Source organism: Lycorma delicatula, chromosome 3 (assembly GCF_047948215.1).
Source record: "Lycorma delicatula isolate Av1 chromosome 3, ASM4794821v1, whole genome shotgun sequence".
NCBI lineage: Eukaryota > Metazoa > Arthropoda > Insecta > Hemiptera > Fulgoridae > Lycorma > Lycorma delicatula.
In genome coordinates this window covers 199,453,379-199,480,471 of record NC_134457.1, presented here as the reverse complement: position 1 = coordinate 199,480,471, position 27,093 = coordinate 199,453,379, and the positions used below count along the sequence as shown (strand labels likewise).

The 27,093-nt window shown below is 31.0% G+C and overlaps 1 protein-coding gene across 1 annotated transcript in view; it reads right to left on the bottom strand.

Moving 5' to 3' along the window:
* The window catches only part of LOC142321068 (dystrophin-like), a 61,157-nt gene that overhangs the window by 8,094 nt on the left and 25,970 nt on the right, over positions 1 to 27,093 (bottom strand). Inside the window, exons 7-12 of the mRNA XM_075359071.1 lie at positions 24,856 to 25,022; positions 24,586 to 24,719; positions 21,408 to 21,623; positions 17,709 to 17,826; positions 3,743 to 4,184; positions 1,016 to 1,121 (exon numbers count right to left, since the gene is read on the bottom strand). Coding sequence (XP_075215186.1) covers positions 1,096 to 1,121; positions 3,743 to 4,184; positions 17,709 to 17,826; positions 21,408 to 21,623; positions 24,586 to 24,719; positions 24,856 to 25,022 — 1,103 coding nt within the window. The 3' untranslated portion in view covers positions 1,016 to 1,095. The remainder of the gene's footprint in view (positions 1 to 1,015; positions 1,122 to 3,742; positions 4,185 to 17,708; positions 17,827 to 21,407; positions 21,624 to 24,585; positions 24,720 to 24,855; positions 25,023 to 27,093) is intronic.

Below are 27,093 nucleotides of genomic sequence, written 5' to 3'. Positions count from 1 at the left end.
ACAGGAACCAAACAGCAACAGTAATAATTGAAGAACATAAGAAAGAACCCATAATAAGAAAGGGAGTCTGACAAGGATATTCTCTATCATCGTTACTTTTTAATCTTTACATAGAACTAGCAGCTAATGATATTAAAGAACAATTTAGATCCGGAGTAACAGTGCAAGGTGAAAAGATAAAGATGCTATGATTTGCTGATGATATAGTAATTCTAGCCGAGAGTAAAAAGGATTTAGAAGAAACAATGAACGGCATATGGATGAAGTCCTACGCAAAAACTACTGCATGAAAATAAACAAGAACAAAACGAAAGCAATGAAATGTAGTAGAAATAATGAAGATGGACCATTGAATGTGAAAATAGGAAGAGAAAAGATTATGGAGGTAGAAGAATTTTGTTATTTGGGAAGTAGAATTACTAAAGATGGACGAAGAAGGAGCGATATAAAATGCCGAACAGCACAGGCGAACGAGCTTTTAGTCAGAAATATAATTTGTTTACATCAAAAATTAATTTAAATGTCAGGAAAACATTTTTGAAAGTATATGTTTGGAGTGTTGCTTTATATGGAAGTGAAACTTGGACGATCGGAGTATCTGAGAAGAAAAGATTAGAAGCTTTTGAAATGTGGTGCTATAGGAGAATATTAAAAATCAAATGGGTGGATAAAGTGACAAATGAAGATGTGTTGCGGAAAATCGATGAAGAAAGAAGCATTTGGAAAAATATAGCTAAAAAAGAGACACCCTCATAGGCCACATCTTAAGACATACTGGAATAGTCGCTTTGATATTGGGGGGACAGATAGATGGGAAAAATTGTGCAGGTAGGCTACGTTTGGAATATGTAAAACAAATTGTTAGGGATGTAGGAGGTATACCGAAATGAAACGACTGGCACTAAACAGGGAATTGGAGAGCTGCATCAAACCAGTCAAATGACTGAAGACAAAAAAATATATATATATACACACATACACAGTGAAAGAGATAAATCATGCATATTATACATACCTACAAAGAAAATAAACTACACCTGTTCATGAGCAATACTGTTGTCTATTAATGATAAAATACATTGTAAATAAGTTTAATTATTTTTCTTCACCACTTATGTCATCTGAAAAACAAACAGACATTTTAGACTGTAGCATTAAGATAAAGGAATAATATTATAAATATAAGTGTACACTGCAAGTAATACTGTGTACATTGCAATCTGTTCAATTAGTGAACAATACGTAACCCCTCCCCCCAGCCCAATAAGACAAAATTCTCTGATGAGAATTTTGATGTACATGACATGTAAATAATAAAATGTAGTCTTGTATAGACTCAGATCGATCATTCCTAAGACATGTGATTAACTGAAACCCAACCACCAAAGTACATGGTAACCACTGACTAGTATTCAAATCTGTATAAAAGCAACTAACTTTTACTAAGATTTGAACTTCAGAACCTTCAACTTCAAAAATCACCAGTTAAACATGTGATTTGCAATGAGGAGTTTACTGCTAGATCAGCCTGGTGGACTGAATAATAATATAACCAATATAATTCTTGAGTGAAAGGTAAGTAGTTTTTTCATTGAAAAACAGAATTCCTTTCTAAGGCTTACAGAAACTAAACATAAGTTTGAGGCATCAGTTCAGGCACCATGTATCATAACATTAGAAAAACAAACACTCCTTACCGTACAATAAAGAAAGAAAACGCTCTATGAATTCTGCCAGGTGTAGCAAGCTTACAGCATTCTGTACAAGACTGCAAAGTGGCATTATGCTACATCGTTCATAAGGCATTCCATGGTGGTTTTTTTTTGTACTTATTAAACATGTCCTGCAATATTTGTAAGGAGTGATAATAAAAGGCAGCCTAGATCAGATTTTGATTTCTCTTAGTGAAAATGGCTGCTGCAATAGTAGTGTTGCTTTAAAAGAAAAATGACTGCAATTTTTTGGAAAAGTGAATTTATTCTGCAACTGCAAGTGTAAAAAATAAAGGCTTTCCATAAGATTTCTTATTAATTCAATCTGATGATTAATGTTATTACATAAACAAAAATAACAAAATTAAAGATTATTTTTAAAAAGAAACTTTAAAGAAATCAGAACATGTGTTATTTTCTGAATTGCTACTTATTTAAGAAATAAACAGATTATTATGGTTAAAATATTCATTTGGAATATTAGTTGTGGATTTATTTATATAAAACCAAAAGGAGCCCAAAGGCAAGTAAAGATTTTATTAAGTTTTTCTTGAAGTAAAAAAAATGTTAAAGTAAGTATTATATAAGATATGTCTATAGATTTACCAAACTTTTTATATAAAAATTGTTCTGACTACTTCAGAATCTATTCAGTTTTGTCGCCTTCAAAGCAGTTCCCTCTACTTCAAATATAACACTCCCAACATTTCTTCCACCCTTCCAGAACTCTTCATTTGAGGCAATACACAGTTTGGCTAGTGAATTTTCCTTTATCAAGTTAATCGATGAAAACATAAACCTTATAACTTCATTTCTACTTTGAGAAAAAAATATCGGCCAGTGCAGACACATTGCAGCAAGGCGCATCTATCTGTTTGACTTTCACATTGAGACCTTTTTTTCGATAATCATAAAGATGTTTGATTAATTTAAGATAATATTCCTTATTTACCATCTTGCTTTCTGAAGGAAACTAATGGTGAAGAACACTCTCAGTAAAAATAAAAGCTGTCACCATTTAAAAATGGTTCATTCATGAACCATTTGAATCTTGCTTTTTTAGCTTCTGGGGACCCACGTTGATAGCCACTGTGAAAACTGAGCTTTAGTTTCAACATTGTATACATATACCAGTGTCTGATCCGCAGTAATTATTATTTTTAAAAGTTTTAGTAATTTTTATAATTTTAAGTTTTTATCCTTATCTCAATTCAGAAGCTCTTGAGTCACATAAACTCGATTCTGTATTGGCTCAACAGTCAAAAGGCAAGACACAAATTTGATTGAAGTGCAACTCATGATTAATTTGTAATGTAATAAATTCATGGCACACAGTTTTTGAAATGCTCAATTCTTCAACTGCTTCACGAACAGCTAAATGATGGTTAGAACAAATGAATTCTTTAACTTCTATAGCAATTCTTCAGTTTTAGATATTGACTGCCAGCTTGAACAAGGATCATCATCAAATGAAGTTCAGTCACGTAACACTTGATACAAACAGGCCTAGTCTGATCAGTTTACAAAATACTACTTTAGTTTTCACTGAGCTGCTACCAAATGTTGCTGCTAGACCACGAAAAAATTCTGTTAGTAGTGCTATGTCATGCAAAAAAAAACAAATCAAGAATTTTTTTTGGACAAACCTTATATAAAAAGTAAAAGTCAAACTCATCTTTTTTTTAAATGATCCTTTTAATAATGCAGACCAATTTTTAAAGTTATGTAATAATAAACTTGCTTTGTTAAAACACTTATTTTATTACTTATTATATAACAATAATTATATATTACTTTGTAGTATAACACTTACTTTGTTAACAGTTTTCTTTTTCGTAATTTATCTTTTTAAAGAACTTTAATATTACGACCTGAAGGATAGGTGAAATTTTTTTATTAAGTCTCACTTGGAGGTAAATAGTTTGTTCAAGTTACTTGATGGTGGATCAATTTATCTTTAAATTAGAAATAAATATGGTCTAATATAACAGCTAATGATTGAAGATGTAAAAAATGAAAAATTAATTTACCTGATAATGAAAAATTAGAAGCGAGCATATTCTGCAATTTAAAAAGGATGTTGTCTAACCCCTGTTGAAGTTCATCAATATGTGATTGATCTTGAAAGGGTCTTTCATTTTCATTATAAGGCAAACCTTGTCGTGGGCATGGCGTTGAGTTAGGAGCAGCATTAGGCGTACCAAGCCAATCAGAAAATCCACTTCTTGGTTCAGTTATTACAGTATCTCTACCACCTAACCAAGTACTAAGACAACCAGATGTCAAGTCTGATAATGAATATTCGTCTTTTTTATTGTGATTGAAATTCATAGTATCTGTAGACCAATTTTGATTATTTATTATTGGACTTAGTTGAGGCGATTTATACAGCATTAAAGCTGCAGAATCCTGCACAGTTATCGGAGTACTCTGAACTTTTAGAGCTTTTGGCCCTATAGACTGCAAATGTTGCTGTAACAAAAAAAGAACTTTTAATATTATTACATATTACCAAGTTATCTTTAAGACAGGCATGATAAGAATAATAAACAGGAATGTCTAAAGAGGTGGACTGACAGATACATAAGAACTCAACACAAGAGAAATACAAAAATTAAAATTTAATTTTTATTACATTCTTTGAAGATTTCGTCAAAGGTTAATTAAATTCAACATGCATTAAAAACAGAGGTTGATAAAGTAAAGTAGATTGAAAACACAATAGTTGAAAATTTCAGTGCATAATTGAATTTCTTTAGCATTTATCAAATGAACAGGTATTAATTAATTCATATTCCACGGTTACTTTTGTGAAAGATGTTCACCTCATTTTTATCCAAGTAAATGAAGGTAACAGTTCAAATACTACTAGTTTGGAATTAAAATTCCGAATTACAAAATATTTTTTTGAACAAAATATCTGTTATAAAAAAAATACTTAAAACTACATAAATAACAAAAATGTGTTTTTAGTATATACAAAACTTACAGTAAGTATAAGTGAAGTACAAACTGCTACTGTTTACTACCAGTTTTCATCTTTTAATTTGTACAAACAAATTTAATACCTGTATGATTTTTAATACAAATTATCACAAACGTAAATACTGTATTAATAGATTTTTTTTTTTATGTTAAAAAATTCAAAAAAGAAGAATAAAGGTAAATACAATAGAAAAACATGTACAATAAAAAAAAAAATCAGCCTTCTTCAGTTACATCTTTTCCCTTCGGTGCATAAAATATTAATAGTGAATACTACTACTGAATTACTATATCTTGTAATTAGTGTTTTTAATATTTTTCTGGGCAAAAAAAACTTCAGCGTCATCATCGCCCAGACACGATATATTTCTAGTAATAAACAAAGATATATTATAGTATACATATATATATCACAATTAAAATAATAAAATCATCTCCTTTACAACAAATGGTATGAATAACTGAAACGCTGTACAGTAATTTAAATACTTGAATACCATAAAACATAAAACCTAAGAAACCATAAAACATAAGATAACATTTCATTATCCCCTAGAATATTTCACATGTTAGTCCCTACATTAAGCTTGCAACACAATGCTGCATAACAAGATACAATACAATCCACAAGGATGTGGTACACCTGTTAATTGACAGTCGCAGCGTGCATTAACCGGTACATCAGTCTGCATCATCAGATATCGATGAGTAACCCTAGTGTGCTCTATTCATAAACGCAGATAATAACCTCCTTTCAACTGTTATTTCTGCATGAGGAGCTCCACGGTGGAACCAGTGTTCTTAACTGGATGAAGTTTATTGTTGATGGTAGCACTCCATTCATTTTGCTACTCATCATGAACCACCCTCTTCAGGAAACAAACAAGATCATTGGAAGCGATGAGATTGGTGAAAGGAGGCTGGAAACAAGCCTCCTTTGTTGCACCATCAACACGCTCGCTGCCTAAAATCCCAACATGGCTGGGGAACTAGAAAAGCCCACTCTATTGTATTACAGTGATTCAGTTGTGAAATGACAAAATGAATCTCACAGACAAAAGGGTGTCTGGAGTACACATCATTAATCACATGTAAGGCACTCATGAAATCTGAGAACAAGAATGTGTAAAAATTTTGGGCTAATTATATGTAAAGCCTAATTAATGGCACATAGTTCAGCAATGAAAATACTAGTGACGTTGAGAAGGCCAAACATGTATGTACTGCTGCTAACCACAAAACCACAACCAACAGAATAAACATTCCTAGACCCGTCCCATATAACCTATAATGTCAGGATTCATGTTATTTATAAGAATATAGAATTAGTTTTGTAGGATAACCAAATTTGTGTTTTTTTATTATATTGACAAAGATAAACGCAGTAATTAATCAGAAAAGGCTGCCAAGAGGGATAATAACATGGAGTAGCAATAAGGACTGGAGATAATTGTGTATCTAGAACTGAGAAATGGCGCTGAGTTCTGATGTCTAGCACAGCAATAGACCTCTGCTGTTCCTGGTATTGATTAACATGCTGGCTGGGGAATACCGCATCAAAGGTTGGATGAGTTGGTTGTGCTTTAATCTGAGCCATGTAATCTTTTGGAATTGCTTCTGCCTATTCTAAAGAGATGCCTCACCATTGTCCAACAGCAGACTCACCACAAGGCTTGAGTAAAATGCACCTGTGGCAAGACAGATGAATGTATGATGGACTGCATCAAGCACCTGTAGAGCAATGGCTTGTACCAAAGAATAAGCTACACAGCCGTAGTCCAAGCGGGAACGGACCAGAGCTCGGTAGAAGTGCGACATGCATATACATTCGGCTCCACAACAGGTATTAGATAAAACCCTCAGCATGTCTAACATTTTACCTTCAGCTCCCTCAAATGAGTTACCCACATTAGTCACTGATCTAACCACATAGAAATCAAACCCGCATGCATGCCTCAACTGGTTCACCATTTAATTACAGTTGAGGATCAACATGTTCCCTCAACCAGGAAAAGTAAATGCACTTTATTTTTCGCAGGGAAAACATGAATTCATAATATTTACATCATGATTCTAAGCAGGTTATTGTGTTATGATGCAGCCTGTAGCTAATGTTCTGCATACTATATAAACAGAAAAATCATCAACAAATAAAGAACACATAACCAGTTTTCGCATGCAGTTTGTTATACTATTTATAGCTACAGAAAACAAAGTAACACTAAGGACACTTCAACAGGATACTCTGTTTTCCAGTATGAAACTTTCAGATACCATCATTCCAACTCGAACCCTGAAGGACTAACTACTGATAAACCCCTGATAAATGTAAGGAGATTACCTTATACATCCCATTCATGATGGGTATTTAGGATTCTCCCCTCCAAGCTGTCATATGGCTTTTGCAAATCAAAAAATACAGCAACCAGGCACTAACGGAATAAAACAGTATTTGTATAGCAGCTTCCAGGGTAACTACATCATCAATAGATAATCTACCCTAGTGGAAATCACATTGCTCTTGAAACTGCACTGGCTGTCTTGAAATTGACAGTCCTGATACTTCTCATTTTAAAGTCAAGGCTAAAAAAAATTTGAAATTTTATTCTGTTTTGCTCTACTATTGTATTTTATTTTAATAACTTCTTGATGCATCTCTTTGACAATCAGATAATATTTTTCAAATTCAGGGTCAGCATCAATAAAGTTAAGACTGCATCAAGATTTCCTCGCACCTTGGAAAGGATAATCTTCACAACATTATCTTCATTGTCATCTCTTTCATCACCAGTGCTGTCTATCGCTTCTCGTTCATCATTTTGTAAGTAATTGATGATCCCATCTTCAAGCTGTGTAATTAACATCATTTTCATTAATACCCAACTGTTCTCTTACATCTTCAATTTCAGTAGCTCCAAAAGCAATTTTACAATCTTTTAAACAAAGCAGTTCAATCTCTGGCTTTTACTATACAAAATCTTATTCCACGCGTTGTGTAACGCAGATAATTTTATCTCGTTTCAATTATTTACTCAGTTATATAGAGCAATTAAAATGCTTTACTCTTATTTTTTAAGCATTTGTACACCTTCACCACTACTGTCCAGTTCTTTATCATAAAAAATAGCATACAATCGTCTAGTTGTTTACATCTGTAAAGACATTTGCAGTTGAGGATCACTCCCTGATCCACTAGTTAGATGAGGAGTCGTACTGGAAAGCATAAATGTTTTGATTTTTCCATCTTTACTGGTCAAAAAAATATCAGTGGGATGAGCTAGAGCATTGTCTAATATCAGCAATCCTTTTAATAGCCTCTTCTTTAATTTTCAAGACCTCTAGCTGAAATTTTCTGACCTTTGGAACAAATGTATTAAAAAACCAATCAGTGAAAATTTTCTGAACCGTGCAATTTTATTTGTTCAGTAAATAGCTGGAAGATTGTCCATAATACTTTTACTTGCTCTTGACTTATTAGACTTTCCAACAATAATGAATTTGAGACGGTGAGATCTATATGCACTTGCACACAGCAGAGCAGAAATTCTTTTATTTCTCCTTTGACCTGGTGTGGAACTTTCCATTCAGAAGGCTATTCTGAGGAATTGAACTCCATAATAAGTCTGTTTAATCATCATTATAAATTCAGGGACTACAAATTTTTCATCTCATCAAGTTTTTTACAAAATTCACCACTTACGCTTTCCCTAAATATTTTCCTCTTCACAATGAAAACATGCTGTTGAAATATAAAAAGCCACCCTGTACTAGCTTTAAAAACATTAATTTCTAGTTTTTTTGCAAATCTTTCTGCCGCTGTCTATAACAATACACCTCTAATTGGAATTCCAATGAAACATATCTACTTGTACCAACTGTAAAGAGCATCGTAAGTATTACTGAACCTTGCTGCAGTCATTCGTTTTCTTTTAACAGCACTAAAATTAGGTGTCTTGTTTTAAAATGAAATTTAAAATTTTTTTCAATTTTTTTTACGTCATATAAAGTACACTTACACCAAATTTGTTAAAAAGTGTAAACAGGAGGTAATCAGAGTCGATTTTACTTAAAATTCCATTTATTTTTTGCAAAGTTAAAGTTTTGTATTTTCCTTCAAAAATATTAAATAATACAAAATAAAGATTAAAAATTATTGTATAGTATAATGATTAACGAAAAAATTCTCATTAAAAAATATAAAAAACTTAAAAATTTACTAAACATAATTCAGTAATACACTATGTACAAACGATTAAAAATGACTAGTTTCAATTACCTTTAGAAAAAGGGTTATGATTATTAAATGTTGCATTGAAACTTCATTATATGACCTTTCTTTCTTTTTTATTTTTTCCTGTTTAGCCTCAGGGAATTACCATTTAGGTATTACTTCAGAGGATGATATGTATGAGTGTAAATGTAGTCTTGTACAGTCTCAGTTCGACCATTCCTGAGATGTGTGGTTAATTGAAATCCAACCACGAAGGAATACTGGTATCCACAATCTAGTATTCAAATCCGTATAAAAGTAACCTAACCGCCTTACTAGGACTTGAACGCTGGAACTCTTGTCATTATATGACCTAAGTTTATCATCAAAAACTCTCATCATTAAAAATATGGCCCAAAAACCCTCATCATTAAAAGTATGGCCCTCTCCTATTCGCTAAGTGAAATGTTGATATCAATATTAGCAGGTAGCACAGAAAAAATTAATTCAGTAAAAAACAATTGCAAAAAAGATAAAAAAGATGTACATAACAAAAATGGCTTACAAATGTGGTAAAAGTAGACAAAATCAATCAATTAGCCAACTGATCACAATATATTCTCATAAGGAAAATAAAATGAATTAATGAAATATTCTAAATGGAATATTATACAACAATGAAGTAAGCTTCATTTATGCAACAATGGTAAAAGACCGTCAATGATCAGCTGATCAGCATGATTAAGTGATAATAGTTTTATTTATTTACTCATTAAACTGGAAAAAAACAATTTTTTGTGTTAAAATATTTTTTTTTTAATTTTAACTTTTAAAATAAATTTTAATTAAATTTGATTAAATCTTAATTTAATTCAGTTTAATTTATTCTTATTTAATTTTATTATCTGAACTTATTTAATAATTTTTAAAATCCAAACTTTATCCCACCACCATTTTAGCTATATTTTGTGTCCCTGTGTGTGTATGTACACACACACACACACAGTATGTCTCAGCGACATACACATAAACATGTGTATGAGAGATACACATAGTATCTCGCTCTCTCTCTCTCTCTCTCTCAAGTGTGTGTGTGTGAGACGTAATGAGACCATCAAATGCACTGAAGGCAACCACTAATTTGTTGCTTCTTTTTGCTATAAAACTAAATGTTGATCACAAATTTATAAGCAGATTGAGAGAAAATTTTAATTTAGTATAAAAACTATGAGAATGTGGATTTAAATCATGTACAAAAATACACTGCTTAGTCATTAAATTTTATTGTCACATATGCCCAAGGTGTTTATCATAGCCTACTTTACAGAATCGAAAATTCTAATGTTACATAGGCAAACAAAACCATTTTTACATCTGCTGACTGCAGACTTCAGTTCTGATTTTGTCATTATGGCATTCAGTTGAGTTATACATGTATGTCTCAGTTTAACATTAGTGTTTTCTTTTACAATTTTTGTTACTAAAATGTCATGAAAAACAAAATCATTAAACATTAAATTTAGAAATACAATTAAAATTTATTGAAGATGCTAGCTGTGAACTGTCACAAAGAAAATTAGCTGAAAAATATCACTGTGATTAAACACAAATTCCAAAAAAATTTCAAAAGAAAAAGAAAGTTTACAAGAAAAATAGTTTAGAAATTCTAATAAAAATACAAAAAAAAGGAAAATTTTACAAACTTTTCAATCATACACAGAAGAGAATGATTTAACTTTGGCTTAATTTGAAAGTGCCCATGCACAAAAATTATCTATCAGTAGTAAACTTCTACAAGAAAAAGCAAGTTACGCACAAGTTACTTCAAATTGAGATATTTACTGAAAGCAGCAGTTGGTTGGAAAAATTATGCCGAAACAATATTTTTTTTTTTTAAATTTGTGTAGAGAAAGTGAATCCGTCAGTGAAGACATAGTAATAGAGTGGTTGCAGCAGTTGCCATTATTAATAAAAGAGTATGATCTAAAGGGATTTTACAAAGAATAACAGTGATGCATACCAATGCAACATGAGAAAAAGAATCACTTTTAATAATAAACAATTCCCAACAGCCAAGATGTTTAAAAAATATCAATATTTCTGAACAGAGTAGAACAATTTGCAATTTGAAAGGTTTTGATGACGAGCTTGATTTTCACTGACTGAAATGAAAAGTTCAATAAAAAAAAAGACAGAAAAATGCTGCTAATTTTGGATAATGCCCCAATTCACCCGAAATTTCCATTTATCTATTGATTTAACCTGCGAAAGATACAAGTAAATCAAATCCATTAGATCTTGGAATAATTTAGTTGTTTAAACTTCTTTATCACCTTCGAATAATGACTACTCTTGTAGCAGTTGATTCAATACAAAATGTAGATAACTTGATTCAAAAAATTTCTTTGACAGATGTAGTAAAACATGAAGGGTAGACCAGAACTGTAGGCACACAGTAGGTAGGTAGGTTGGGTAGGTAAGTTGGCACACATGTAATAACTTCAGTTTCAGGCAAATGGCAGTGCTGATGTAAGCAACCCTCATCCAGCTAGATGTAGTCTTTGTTATATTGTGATTGTAATGGTCTCCTTTGAGTTGTTTACATTCTATAACAGTTTATTGAATTTTTACAAAGGCAAATAATTTCCACTTATAATTTTTTTGTAATTATAAGCGAAATATCAACATACTTATTAATGTACTGTTCAATTAACCTATATTAAAGCTTTAAAATGGTATAGTACTGCCACTATTTGTGTATAGTTAACATGAGCTGCAACACCATAATTTTTAATGAGGCAGTTGGGGCTAGTTTGTGAACTGCTTGCAGGCCATATTGGTGCATCCGCCTAGATACCCCACTTTATAAACAGTTAACATTTATATTTCTACCATGTTATATTTGATATTTAAATATGCATTTCCACCTAAAATGCACATAATACATAGATTTATATTATAAACACACATACTGGCTAAAAAAAGAATACTGTATGATCAGAAATATTATGTGAGTAAAAATGCATAGAATATCCATCTACAATCACAAAAATTGGAAAAATGGGCAAATTTATCAACTGACTGCTAATGTATGACTTTAAATAAGAACAACACAACATTTAATGCTTACTTTGATTTACAAAAGATCTAAATATAAATTTAAAAAACTAATAGAAGCTGTGAGAGACTTTGCAATTTATGTTTAAATTTATAAGAGGTAGAATTGTTATTAGATTTAGTTTTTTATTGCTTTTGAACTGTATTTCATGTTTATTTCTTCAAGATATGTGGACCTACAGAAAATAAACAGAAAGGAGGAAAATTTCACCTGAAGTTATGCTATGAGCCGCAAGAATACTGAAGCTGGAAAAAAATCCATCGATTTCAGCTACTGAAAACAATGTTCCACCATTTTTTATTTTCACCAAGGTTCACATTAAGGATCATTTTATTTCAACTAATCCACCTGGAAGTTCAGGAGGTGCTAATTCATCAGGCTGGATGACAGCCAAAATATTTCATAATTATTCAAAACATTTTGCTAAACATAAAAGTTGTTCCTAGTACCATCTAGTAATTTTACTTCTGAATAACCATGATTCCCATTTGGCAGTAGAAGGTTCAGATTTCTGTAGACACTGGAATTACAGTTTGATCATTTCCATCACATTGTTTGCATAAGTTATAGCCGCTGGATAAAAACATTTAAGGAACATTAAAGAAATATGTAAATAGTTCTTGCGATTCATGGATGACAAACAATCCAGGTTGCTCAATGACTAATTACGATATTCCACAAGTCGTAAGGACACATTACCTTTAGCTGCTTGTCCTTCTAACATTATAAATGGTTTTAGGAGTTCCCTATGGAGATCTATCCTTCAACAATATCTTCCAAGACAGTGATTTTATGCCAAGCTACGTCACTGGCTGACCCAACCCTTCAAGTTCTGTTCCTAAACTAATTTTGATGTCAACCCAAATGAAAACAAGTTAGTAATAACAAAAAGTAGCTGATCAAAAAAATCCCTGAATAAAAATCCAGTAGCATTCTCTCAAAGTTCTTTGGATAATCCAACTAGTAGCCCATCTAGTCAACAGATTTTTTATTGCCAACAGAAGATGATCGACCTCATCCTGAGGCTGGTCCACATTCAGGAAAAAGCCAAAACAAAAGGGGTCTACATCTATATTAATGGGCACTCCAGTGAAAAATGGTCTTGAAGCTGAATGAAATGTTGCGAAAATGCAAGCTTGAAAAAAAAATTTCACCTTCACAGAGGTGAAAAGGAAAGAGTGGTAACTTGAAAAACGAAAACCCAATATGGCCTACAGAAAATTAAAACAAAATATATTTTGAGTCAGAAGAAGATGAACAAACCTATTGTCTCCCAGAAAACCTGGGAAGCCATGGGGATTCAGTGCATCAACTGCCATTTATGGACACATGAAAAATTTGCTGGTGGCCCACACATTACTTTTTCATTGCCAGGAGTGTGTGTGATTTTCTTTATGACATATGAGGCCTTCATTCTTTCTTTTAGAATTCCTATATTTAAAATTTAACGACTTGATAACTTAGATTTAATTTTTGTAATTTTTTTTTCATTATTTTAGTTTCATTCAATATAAACAAAAAATTTATTAAATATTTTATCAAAAATTTTATGACTGTGTTGTTGATTTTATTAAACTATTATTTCATAGTTCTATAAATCCTTACACTTAGTGAATGTATATTTGTTTGAGTTAACCTTAATTTACCTAATAAAAACAATGTGCCAACTTACTCCAAGCAGTGCGCTAACTAACCCCGTACATGGGGTACGTTGGCTCAGCTGCAATACTTCTAAAAATTGCTCATAACTGCTGTTACAGTTCACATTATGTTTATTTAAAACTTTTTTGGTAATGACTAAAAACCTATAACTAGGTAAAGCACATGATAAAGCATTCAGGTACTCTAGATAAAATATCTAACAGAAAGTACATCAACTAGCCCCAGTAGTCTCCTCTAAAGGTAGTATGGATTAACATGAATGAAAATCTGATAAAAAAGTGTTTTAAGAAAGGTGTCATTGATTTTAAATGCCTAAGGAAGAAAGTATGAATGAAGAAACTGTAATTCAAACTCAGAATGAAATCGGACAACTAGATCAGCAGATCAGCATTGACAATGATGTTCATTTTAATGATGACAGAGACTGAAGATGAAAATGATTGGGAGAAAGAAATTCTGGATAAGCATGCTAATACTTCTACTTCAAAAGATGCAGAAGAGGCAACGATGGAAGAAGATGAAGAAATTCTGGCTGTTCCTTTACATAATACTTTAAATTGTATCAATAAATTAAAACAATTGGGTCGTAATCTTGGTAATAATAAGACTGTTGACTTGCTTTATGAGGTTCTTATTGTGTTAGGAAAGGAAATGGTTAAACAAAACACAAAAATCAAGAAGGCAGACTTCGCTGAATGAATACTTCAAGTAGTAAGCATTTTTAGATACGAGTAAACAAAATTTGTATTAAATACTATATTCGGTATTTACAGTATTTTCCAATGCACACTTCATTGGTTTAGAATGCAAAAATAATTCCCCTCATTTACAGTATTTACTTTCATGTTCAACATTTATTTCCACTTTACAAAATCTATTAACATGTTTTGAGAACCTATTTCAGCTTTTTAATAATTTTTTTCCATTATTGTCATCAACCGAATTATCTGTGTTATTACAATAATATGTATATCGTAAGACTAAATTTGAGTAATTTTAATGAAAAGAATTTCTTCAGTACTTCCAACTACATTTTTTTTTATTACAAAACATTATCTCTGTAAACCGTCAATGAGAATTATTATGGCCACACTGACATACCTTAAAGAAATTATTATGGCCACACCAACAGTTATGTTGCTGTAACCACCTCTACAAAAGATCAAAATCATCTGGAATCTGGACTGGTCATCTTAAGGAAATTTCACTGTTCATATATATAAAAATAATGCCATAAAAAATAACATATTAACTGAATACTCTTTTGTACATAAAAAAATACAAATAAATCACCCACAATATAATAATCTTTGTTTTTTATTTCCTGACTAAAAGTCAAAAACTTTCAGGAAACATATAATAAGGGGAGCATCTGATTATTTTTGTTAATTCATGATCTTAAGAGAGCTAAAATATATATAAACCAAACTTGCAAAAATATGAAAAACTATGCACGGATTTCCTTGAAAATTCAAAATGTAATAGAATACTTTTAAAAACAATGTTTTGAATTGTAACATAAATCCTGTTAAGAGAGATTTTAATTCAATAGAAAAATTCCAACTACTAATTTATTCCTATACAATTGAGAATGCTTACTGTCAGAGAAAAATAAAAATGGTGGTTTTACTTTGCTTGATGAGAAAAAAGTAGATGTCATTGTAGCTTGTGCCATCTGACAAAATATAGATGAAACGTTTGCTGTCTGCTTGCTGTCAGAAAAGAATAAAAGTGGCAGTTTCATTTTATGTGATGAGAAAAGAGTAAAAACATATGAACATGTCAATTGATGATTATTTTATAGTGAAAGTAGTTTTTATTTAGAGAAAATTGCATAATAAAGCAATATTATTGGTTATCATGTTAATGTACATTGTTTTTAGAGAATGAAGAGTTGCATCCTTTCATAATAAACTTAATCATTTCAGTAAAAGACGTCATTTGTCATTCAGTTGAGATTAACTCAACTTCCAAACAGAGAGTCTTTATTAATATCATCTTATTTTTCCTATACCTTTTAACATGATTAAAATATGTATTTTAGCGAGTCTTCATAAAACATTATTAAACTAACTCAAAGGAAACAAAGAACACTTAAGAAATTCCATAAACCTATCAGCTAGGTTGTACTAAAAGCCAATATGAAAAAGTCAAATATAAAAAGCCAATATAAGCCATATGTAAAAGCTATAGTAAAAGCCAATACGTAAACTGTGGTAATTTAATTGGAAGATAGCATTTGTGCAATCCAAATCATAAAATATTAGTTTAAACTGCAATACAATCGGTTATCACAGTACTGTACAACAATATTATTGTGATTCCCTGGGATTTTGTGATTTTTATTACCTGATATTATTATTAATTTTTTTATTATCATTATTGCTTTGTATAAATTACAAACAATTGTTAAATGTAGAGTCACCGCCAAGTAACAGCAAGCTTGGAGTGTGATGATTACTACCCAAAATATCATGCATTATGTTTATGCTATTAAGAGATGACTAATCATGGTGTGCCACAGTTTCAGAGAACAATAGTATAGCAATGAAGTGCGGGCTGATCATCCAAGCTCGCCATTACATGGTGGCTACTGTACCTATCCTTACTTTTCAAGAGTCAATTGCCTACCAGATGTTAAATGTCATGAGTACTGATAGTGAATAAAGAGAAAAAACATCATTAATGATACATATAAAAAATGTAACATTTCAAAGTGTATGCCAAAGTAATATTTAAAGTGATTCAATCCAAAACTAAGAAACAATGCAACAATTACAGCAAAAATCAGCAACTATTTTATTTCTGATAATCTTTTTATAGTAGTCAACAAGCAGTCAGTCCTGCAACAAAATGAAGAGCATATGAGGATGCAAGCAAGAATCCCAAAGTGATCTTTACACTTACTATGAAATGACTGTATTATTTTTAAACAGATGGCCACCTGTTTTTAACTGAAATTATGACTAAAAGAACTGTAATAGTGTTGTCAAAGCAGACAGTTCAGAACAAAAACTTTCCTATCTACATTGAAGCCTGAAATAGCAACTTTTTAAGAGGCTGCTATATTGAAATTGACTACCAAAACCAAATTTAAAAATAAGTGGCTTACATAAATCTTAAAAATAAAATAAGAAAATTAAATTTTCATTACATTCAACAAAAGAAAAATCAAGAAATTAAAGGTGAAAAAGACTGTAGATTATCATTTAAACTACAGATTTCTCTAAAAAGATTTAAAAAGCACCAGATCTATGATAAAATATATGCCGATAAAATCTCTGCTTGTAAATAAACTTAAACATTTATTTTTAACACAAGCTATTAATGAACTGGAATGTTGAAATAGCATTACTAGGGGAACATGAAAGAAAGGGGAGGAAAAGGAGAAGCATACTTGCTGCTGGAATCACATTAGTATAAAAGTGATTAACACAATCTAACTGATCAAACACAATATTTAGCTTATTAATGAAATTAAAACTTGAATTAAATAATTTTAAACATCTACTTATTCTTCATAGAATTCTTTTTTAATTTATTTATTATAAACTAATCATATTATTTACATTGGTTATTATTTTCTAACAAAAAGACTGCAACAAATAGCATCTATTAATAATAAGAAAAGTACAATAATAGTCAAAATTGATTGTTCTTTCTAAAAAGTTTATTTTTATAAAAATAAATATAAACTGGTTTGGTGAAATTACACAGTATAAAACACTGATAACTTAAAAAACATAGTGAGGTAATTAACTCACATGAAATATTATTTCTACACAAATCAACAGATAACTCACAGATAAAGAAGGCAAGCAAGCAGATACAAAGATTTTGAAAATAAGTTTACATATACAGAATAAGAAGAGTTTTGAAAAAAGCGACCAATATTTTTTCTTAAAGATAGAAGTCAACAAAAATAGCATCCTAAATTGAAATCTAAAAGAAGTTTTTGACCTCATCACCGGAAGCGAAAAATGAAATTTAAAAATTCAAGTTTGGATTAGTGTTGTCTGACCTTCAATAATTTAAGTCGTCGAACTTGAGCTTCAATTAATGCCCTGTGTTCTTTAAGACTATGTCCAACTCTATCCTGATCAAGGCCGCATAATCGTTCAATATCCAATTCAAGCTGCCTATTGAAAATAGCAACATAAAACACAGAATACAACATTAAAGGGTACTATTATAAATCAATTAACGTTTAACATAGCATGTATTAACCTACTTAATGACTACGTCATGCCACAGAAGCAAAAGTTTATAATTTTCAAAGGTGTTGATTCTATGAGAAAATATGTTAACTCTAAACAAATAAAATACTAGTCATTTTATTCTTACCATGCTATAAATTCAGACACCAACAATTTGTATTAATTACTGTATTACAACAAATTTAAGCTACACTTTTATTCATGTATCAACTTTGAAAAATAACATGCAATTAGTTACAAGCACAATCTAGTGAAAACAAAAAAAAAAATAAGCACAAGTTTTACATGTCTGCTAAAAAATGTTTGGTCTTTGCACAATTAGAGGATTTGAATGGATGGAACTATCGGTAGTCAGATTAACGAACTCGACTTAGATTTTCAGTCATTATATTTAATGTATCAATTTGAAAGTGATCAGCACAAAATTACGGCAGTTATTGTGTCCACAAGAAAGTGAAATATATATATGTATTTCACTTATAAATATTAATCATATATATACGTATATATAAATCATTAGAAATCTTTGGTCATTCCAAAATCTTTAATCTTTCCCAAAAATGACAGTCATTTTCAAGAAAAACAAGAATCCCAGGCTTATTAGCAAAAATGAAGGATAAAATGATTTCCTAATTGCCTTTCCACAGAGCCAAATAAAATGTTCTAAAAACCCGTAGAAAGAAGACACCCACCTTGTGACGTTACCGGTCGCCAAACCACCCTCTCCATTCCGAGCCCTGAGGGGCTTTATCAAAGGTCATCTTTAGAACCTCTAACTGATTACACCTCACAGATCAGCCAGGCCTCGGTCGGGATGCCACCAATGTAAATGCCTCGGCAGACATTTGCATCAGTAGAATACAAATCAAATTTTGCCTTTACACAGACCTCAAACAGACATCTTCACATCCAACCTAACATTCACCACAGCCACAAGAGACTATAAAGATAATGTAAAGCAAGAAATTAATGTACACATTTCTATTATGATACACAAACCTGTTGATCTATGTGCCAGAGTTAAAGCCACAAACACAATAATGTTTTGCCTTTTATTTGGAAGGCGGCTTTTGTGTTTGAATTCTGGTCAGAATAGACTTTATTTCACTTACTATAAAATCACACCTAACCATAATCATCAATCACTGATATTGAGTCTAGTACTTTTATATTACAAGTATATAAAAGAACAAACAAAATACTAGATACACTTGTACTGCAATGGAAGTATATGCCTTCATATTTATTTAATATTATAGCTATCAAAATAAAGATACTAATTGTGAGCCATCTGTCACACCACTCAAGTTCAGGGAACAAGTTTTTTTTATTAGTTTTTGAAGTAGTTAAATCATTTCATCTTCTAAGATAGGTTACAATACATTCAGACTACAAAGAGGGGAGCTATCGCCATATTTCTTTTTTCTGTGATGAATTATCTTTTAATGGGTAAATCAACAGGTGGTGCAATCTATGATGCATATTTTAAGTTTTTCCATTTCTCATGATCAAATTTTAAGTTTTGGTTTATAATAAACTCAATTGTAACTGACCAGTTCACTAATAAAATATTAGCTCTCTCAATACTAAAGAAAGATGACATAGAAATTTACAAAAAACAACAATCTTTCTAACTTCTAAAAAGCCATAGCTGTTTTTCCAGCTCTAATGCTAGCACTGAACTGGTATTTTATTTAATTTTTTCTTTAATTCATAGCCATAACATCTACACTGCAGTAACAATGAAAAATTATCATTTTTTTATATTTTACAAGGGGAAGCTGAAATATAATGTAGGTGAAAGAACAAAATTTCATACAAAACAACAGGTGTTGACTTCTGGTAATTTTATTTCCTTACTACTACAAGAACTTTTTGATTCAAGCCCTATTACTTTGTCAGTCACCATTGTTATGGAGTTGAGTTGCCTGCTATTTCAACATAACTTAAACAACGTGTAGCAACTGAATTTTTAACATTGGAAAAAGTGAACACTGATGACATTCACCATTTAAAAGTAATTTAAGATGATGAAACAGTTGATCTAAGTACTGTGAGTAGGTAGGTAATAAAATATTCAGAAGATAAAAAAGTAAATATTGAGGATGAACCTCACAGTGACTTAGTTTCTGTGACTGATGAGAAGCAACAAAAGGAGGTGAATGAATTGATTTAGAATGACTGTCACATCACCACCTAGATAGGTATATCAAAAGCACGAGTAAGACATTATTGTACAACTAGGCAACCATAAGTTGTTTGTGGTTGGTCCACACAAACTCACAGAAAAGGAATGTTGTGAACAGCGTATGAAAAGTTATTCTAATGAAGAAGATGACTTTCTTTAACATACTGTGACCAAGAGGCAAAACTTGGATGCATCATTACAATCCAGAAGAAAAATTGCAGAGCATAGAATATTGGCACTTTGGATCACTCCAGTTATAAAAATTCCATACACTTGTACTTACTATTTATCTGGAAGCTGGATTGATTGTAATTTCTTTGCAATACATAAAGATGTTAAGATACCTTAGGAGATGCATGTGTCATGTTTGACAATTTGTGGAGAAAATAATTCTATAATACGATAATGCTTGGCCACATACATCCCATTTCATCACCTAGACACTCTGAAGTTGAAATATGAACCTATTCCAAACTTGGCTCACCATATTTGGCAACCTGAGATTTTCATTTCTTTGCATAATTAAAAAGGGTATTAATTTCATCACAGAAGATGAACTGATGAATGCAATAAAGTTATGGATCAAGGAAAGTCCTTCAGCATTTTTCATTGATAGAATGAGAAAACTGGTTCACCATTGTGAGAAATTTTTAGCTGAATATAGTGACTACACAGAAAAATAAATTAAGTGTTTGTAGTAAATAAATTTATTTCTACGCCATGTTTGTTTCACTTGTCTATCTACCTCTTTTCATTTGAGAGTTATAAGCTATTATGCACTCCTTCATAATACAAAATAACATATATTTTAATTTTGTTTTTTTATGTAAAGAAGGTTAAGTTGTATTAACACAACCACAAATGCCAACAGCAATATTGTAATCAAACATCTTCAGCAACTAGCTCATTAAATGTGACTTCAGTTATTAGCATTTTATCCTTTCTTCTAACATCAAATTTTCAGGATGCTACTTCCTTAAATATTATAAAAGCAACAAACAATTCTGTTTTTCAAGTAATGATCTAAACTGAAATAAAATTCAAAATGTAGGCATTTTATAAAATCAAAAGTATATTCATATGTATTTTTTCCTAAGAACAAAATTTGGGCTCTAGCGAAAAGGCGAAGTATTTTTATAGTTGCTCATTTATATCAATTTTATGATGAAGCTGTCTGCCAAGCTTTGTCTATCTAGGACATCAAGAAATGTCCTTTTACATATGAACAAGAAAGTTATACACAAAAGATACACATAAATTAATTTCTGAAGTATATTAACATTAACAAAATCATAATGAACATATTAAACAACACCTGTTCTCAGCCTCCAGTTTATTAATAATGCTTTGTAGCTCTTTTTGAGGTTGCAATGTAGAATCAATCCATGGAACAACATCATTCCCAATACCACAATCATCATCATCGTTACCTCCAACCACACCATTTATATTAGCATATCTGACAATCTGTGACTGTTGTTCAATATCTGACATCAGTTCTACTGCTGTAATATTACTGCTACTAGTACTGCTGTATATAAATGTAAAAAAAAAAAAAAAAAAATTAAATCACACTAAGGAAAAAAGTAATTTATTATATAATAAAAAAGACACACATAATGTGTAGAAGATTGCATAAGCCAATACCAATTAAAAAAAGGTAAAGCTGATTTTTTATAATTTTAAATTTATAATTATTTTCAAGTATATAATTATAAAGATTAAATAATTGAAGAATGATCATTTACTTCAATTAATTTTTATCATTATACTTATATAAAGCTGATTCAAAAACTTCGAGCCAAGAGTATCTTGAATAAAGTCAAAAAATAGTAATAATCAGCTAAATGCATCATGAATTTAAATTTTGAAAATTTAACTCGTGAAATAAGCACATATTTATTACGTTTTATTTTGTAAGTTGCTTTGAGTACAATACACAATACCAAACACAATGGGCAGACTGATTAGACAATATATAAGTTGTATGGAATTATTTTTAAATGTATATATTTCTAATTATTATTTATATATCTGCACTTATATTATTATTGTTCTTATTTTTCTTAACCAGCTACTTTGATAATACCAAATTACTCACTTCAGTGCCAAAAGTGAAAATTAATACAATAACAGCAGCAACAATAACCTATTTATTCATATTTACGACAACAGCCTAACCAACCAATTAGTCATCCTACTTTTTTATATGATGTAAATTTTTTTGAGTATACAAAACATTAAACCTAACAGGATTCACCCCCTGAATGTTAAGGATAAAAGGCAATGTTACTAACACTCTACCACAGAGGTCAGTTACTGTTATAATAATAACAACAATTATAGAATAATTTAAGTGTATTAGTTTAAATAGACCAATTACCAGTAGTTAATTATACTAACTATAATAGTTTATTTTTTATCTTTTTTTTTAATTACCCAAATTGTACAATGTAATAAGCAATGTCAACAGAGAACTGAAACAATCTCAAATAAATTAATTTCCATCAGTTAAATTATTGTTACATTTTCTAACAATATTTTTTCCATTAAAAATATCTACTCCAAATTAATTATCTATCTTATGGTGTATTTATCACCAGATAACCCATACTAATCATATTATCTATCATCACATAATTCAGCTTACACCAATCTGCATCCATTTACTTAATTGTATTTCATAAAAATTATCTTCAGTACTCCAAGTTAACTGTTACCATTAATCTGGTTTCCCAACATGACTTTACAGTACAATTAAACAATTTTTATAAATTCAGTGCATCAGAAACGTAGATGAACTAAAAGCATAAGTAACAATTATACAAAATTGAAAGGAGAGTTTCTTATTTCAGTCAACACTTCAATATTTTTCCTTCAACCTGTTTAAAGAAATATAAAAAAAGTAAATATACTTCAGAGATTAATCTTGAGCATAGTAAATAGATGTCAGACCTCTCAGTTTATCTTAACTTACATTCCCAAATATGAACAAGTGATAGCACTATAAAAAGTTCCAACAACCAGCATCACTATATACTCTGGAACTCTAATATTTCCCAGTCCTTAATCCTGGAGTAACAATATAAAGTTCTGTCGTAGCAAGCCTATTTATTGAATTTTTTAAAGGATCATGTTAATTAGCATTGATTACTCTCAATATAAACTTAAATTAGTAGTTTTATACATACTTTATAGCTAATTGGTTGAATTATTATAAATTTACCATTCCTGTGAGAATTGAAAAGATTAAAATACAAAAAGCTGACAACACAGTTGTAGGACTTTCCCATCACACAGCTAAAGCCGCATTCTGAACCAACTCAACAAGTCCTACAAGTCCTGTGTACTACTCACAGGACTTGTAGGACTTGTAGTTTCTGATGCATGTCTTACACACATATACACACACAGCTTAATTTAAAATATTTATAATTTTATTTAAATATTTTTTTTCATTTATTTAATTCAATTATTCTAACTAAAACACACGTGCATGCCATATTTAATCCACGCGGGTGTGACGGTTCTACAACTGTCACACCCGCACCTGCAAAGTGTTGAACTTTTTTACACTTTAAATATTATTCATTTATTTAATCCTACTGCTTACCTGTGACATCACAACAGAGCAGATGACTATAACAGCATTTTTTTAGGATGGGGGTGCGATTTTGCAAAAAGGTTCTTGCAAATATTGTTATTTTTTAACAATGTGCCTAAATAAAAATTGTTATTTGTTAACAAATGTGCCTAAGAAAGATAATAAAATAAAACTGTGACCTTAATTTGGCGAAATCTCAAGATACTGAGGGTGACCTTGCCTACAGCCTCATCCCTTTGACCTTTTAAATTGAAAATTTAATGGCATCAATGCCCCATATACAGAAGAAATCTGATCAAGTTTGGTCAAAATCAGTCCAGTAGATCTGGAGATATAAGGTGATTTAGAGGCCAACACTGAACATACACACACACACATGCACACCACCCTTTTCACACAATCAGCCTTTCATCCAGAGCCCCTGGGTTCGAATCCCGGTCAGGCGTGGCATTTTTCATACGCTACATTCTATATCCCACGCACAAGCTTATGTGGTAATATCATTAAAAAAAAAATAGTATTTGGATTTATTTATCTAAATTTGTTATAAAATAAATGTATTTATTTACATAACTGTATAAAAGCAAATAATCAATTATCATAACAAATAATTATTATCCATAACAAACTATTACTTTTTTAAATTTACCAAAGATAATATTCTAATGTTAATTTTTTCTGATTAATTTTTCATATTAACCAATGCTTCTCAGGAAAAGTTCTGTTATCTTTAAAAATTATAACTGTAAAGTATCAACATCAGATTTGAATAACACTACATTTTAATCAATATTTCAAGTTAAAAATTAGGCTTAATAACAAAAGATCTATTAAAAAAATAAAATGCTAAATAAAAAGAAAAGAAAGATAATAAATATTTATTACTAACAGTGATGGTGAAGCAGATCCTGAACTTGCAGTATCACAAGGCTGAGCAGGAAGGTACTGTAAACGTGATGTATTACCACATAATCTGTTTACTAAAGCTTTTAAAAATGAAACTGTTGCTTCCTTATGACTAGTCTGAAATTAAGAAATAAACCTCAATAAATAAATGTTATCTGATAGTCAACAAATATTTTTACTTAGTTATTTCACCACAGCAGATATTCAGATATAAAAATTAGCTCATAAAAGAATAAATACAAACATATTACACCTGCCAGCAGTACTCTTGCATTGGATGCTTCAATTTATGTCTTTTACTAGTACGTCCATGGAAAAAACACATCTGGCACTGATCGTAAGAGATGCAATGTAAGCAACGGTAACGCAGTCCTCTTATTGGATAAGTCCGACACACAGCACAACGAACTGTATGTGATACTGAAACATAATAAAAATAAACAGAAATTACCATCTTCTGCATTATTGCAAAAATTAAATATTGCATTTTGTCCTGTTTTAAACTGGACCAGCTTTAAATTACAAAACCATGAAATGAATGAAGTAGGAGAAATCCAACACAAGACTAAAAACTACAAAAATGTTTTAAATAAGTTTTTATTGGTAAATACCTAATATATATTTTTATTGATAAATACTTGCAATAAGTGTTGAACCTTTGCAGGTTCAACACTTCTACTTTCAGAAAAGGTTCACTAGTTTCATGAGATTCTGACATATAATCCATAGTGCTGCTGGTGTAATAACAATGATTTCTGTCATCCATGGGATTCATCTAAAGTCCTTAGACAGTTTCAAAAACCCTGTAATAAGTCACCTGAGAACAGCCAGGAAGCTACACATTCAGTGAAATTAAATGATCTATGAAGGTCATTCAAATATAAATCGGAATCTGTTTGCATAGCTTTATTGGTACTTATTTGGTAAGTAATTTATTTGTACTTTTATCTTAAGTAAAAATAAATTACCTTATTTTTCTACAAAGCTTTCTTCAACAGAAATACATCTCCATGACATAGGGAGCTTCCTGATCCCCTCATCAAAAATCAATGTGGCTGCTCTAAAAATCAACTGCACACATAATGCTTAACTGTGGCAGTGTCTTCGAATCTTTCTCCCAACCAAACACACGCCTCTTCAGCAAACCAAACATATGGAATCACATGGTGACAAGTCTGGAACATATGGTGAGTGTTCAAGAGATGTCCAATGAATTTATCGCAAGTCTGAGCTGCTGTATCAGGCCGTGCATTGTCGTGGAGAGCAGGGCACTGTGAATTAGTTACCAGATTATTTGTTGAGGTAAGCAGCCACGGAATCAACCAACAACTGGAAGTACCATACTAAATTTACCATCCTTTGATCATGCAAGAAATCAATCACAAGTACATGTTTTTACTCTGAAAACACGCCCAAACTTTTCCAGTTGGTAAGTGTTTCTTGGCCTTGATCATTGCCCCCTCCCCACTTCATACCTGCCATCTTGCTTTTCACAGTGATGATGGCGTCGTCAAAATTTCAAAGGATTTGACACCTTCACTGGCGAGAAAACACATTATAATTTGTTGCGCAATAGACATGATGGTACCTTCTGCCCAGATATTCCACTACTGATATGGAGACATGACCTATGGGCATAGCTGGCCAAATGCTCCCTCCACACACAACCAACTACCAGCAGCACACCACCACATTCACTGTTCTTTCTCAGTCTGTGCAACAAAATTCCAGTTTCCATTTCAATGACCCTCATACAAAAAACATCACCAAAATAGTTTTTTTTTTCTATCTTGAGGAATTCACAGTAACACCATCCTCCTGAAAAGAGCAGAACTATTTTTACATTTCCAATAATGCAAAAGACTGCATGATAATGTAATAGTGATGTAAAAATAAATTTAAACTATAATTAATTTTCAGAATAGGGAGCATCACATTCCTACCTTTTCAAGTTGGGAGGCAGGTTCACAACTCTCTTTTGAGTTTTTCTGACCAAATCTGAGAATTGTTTGCATTAATTAATCATTGATTAATTTTTTTAATTAATTAGTCATTGAGAAAGAATCAGGACTCGCCAGAAAAAAAAATAATCCAGAATACCAACTCTCTCCAAAACAAAATCAATTAACTTCTACCAGAAATGAAAATTACTTTAACAAATCAGAAGGCTTCAACTTGTGCAACAGTGTGAAGCAGTAAGGACGTAGCTTTTAACATTTTAATGACACATCACACACAGATAAAATATATCAACCAGAAAGGATTTTTTTATCTTCAAATTTATGACAAATTTCAACCACTTTTTCTGCTGTTAGCACAAGTTCCAGTGGTTTATATTTATGGTTCTTAAGAGTGTAACATTCTCAAAATTTACTGATATATTTATGGTAGTTTTAATGGATACTAAAGAGCCAATAAAATCAGTACAAATCAGCCTTGAATGACTAATAACAACAAAGCAAAAACATTTTCAAAAAATAATCTGCATTGT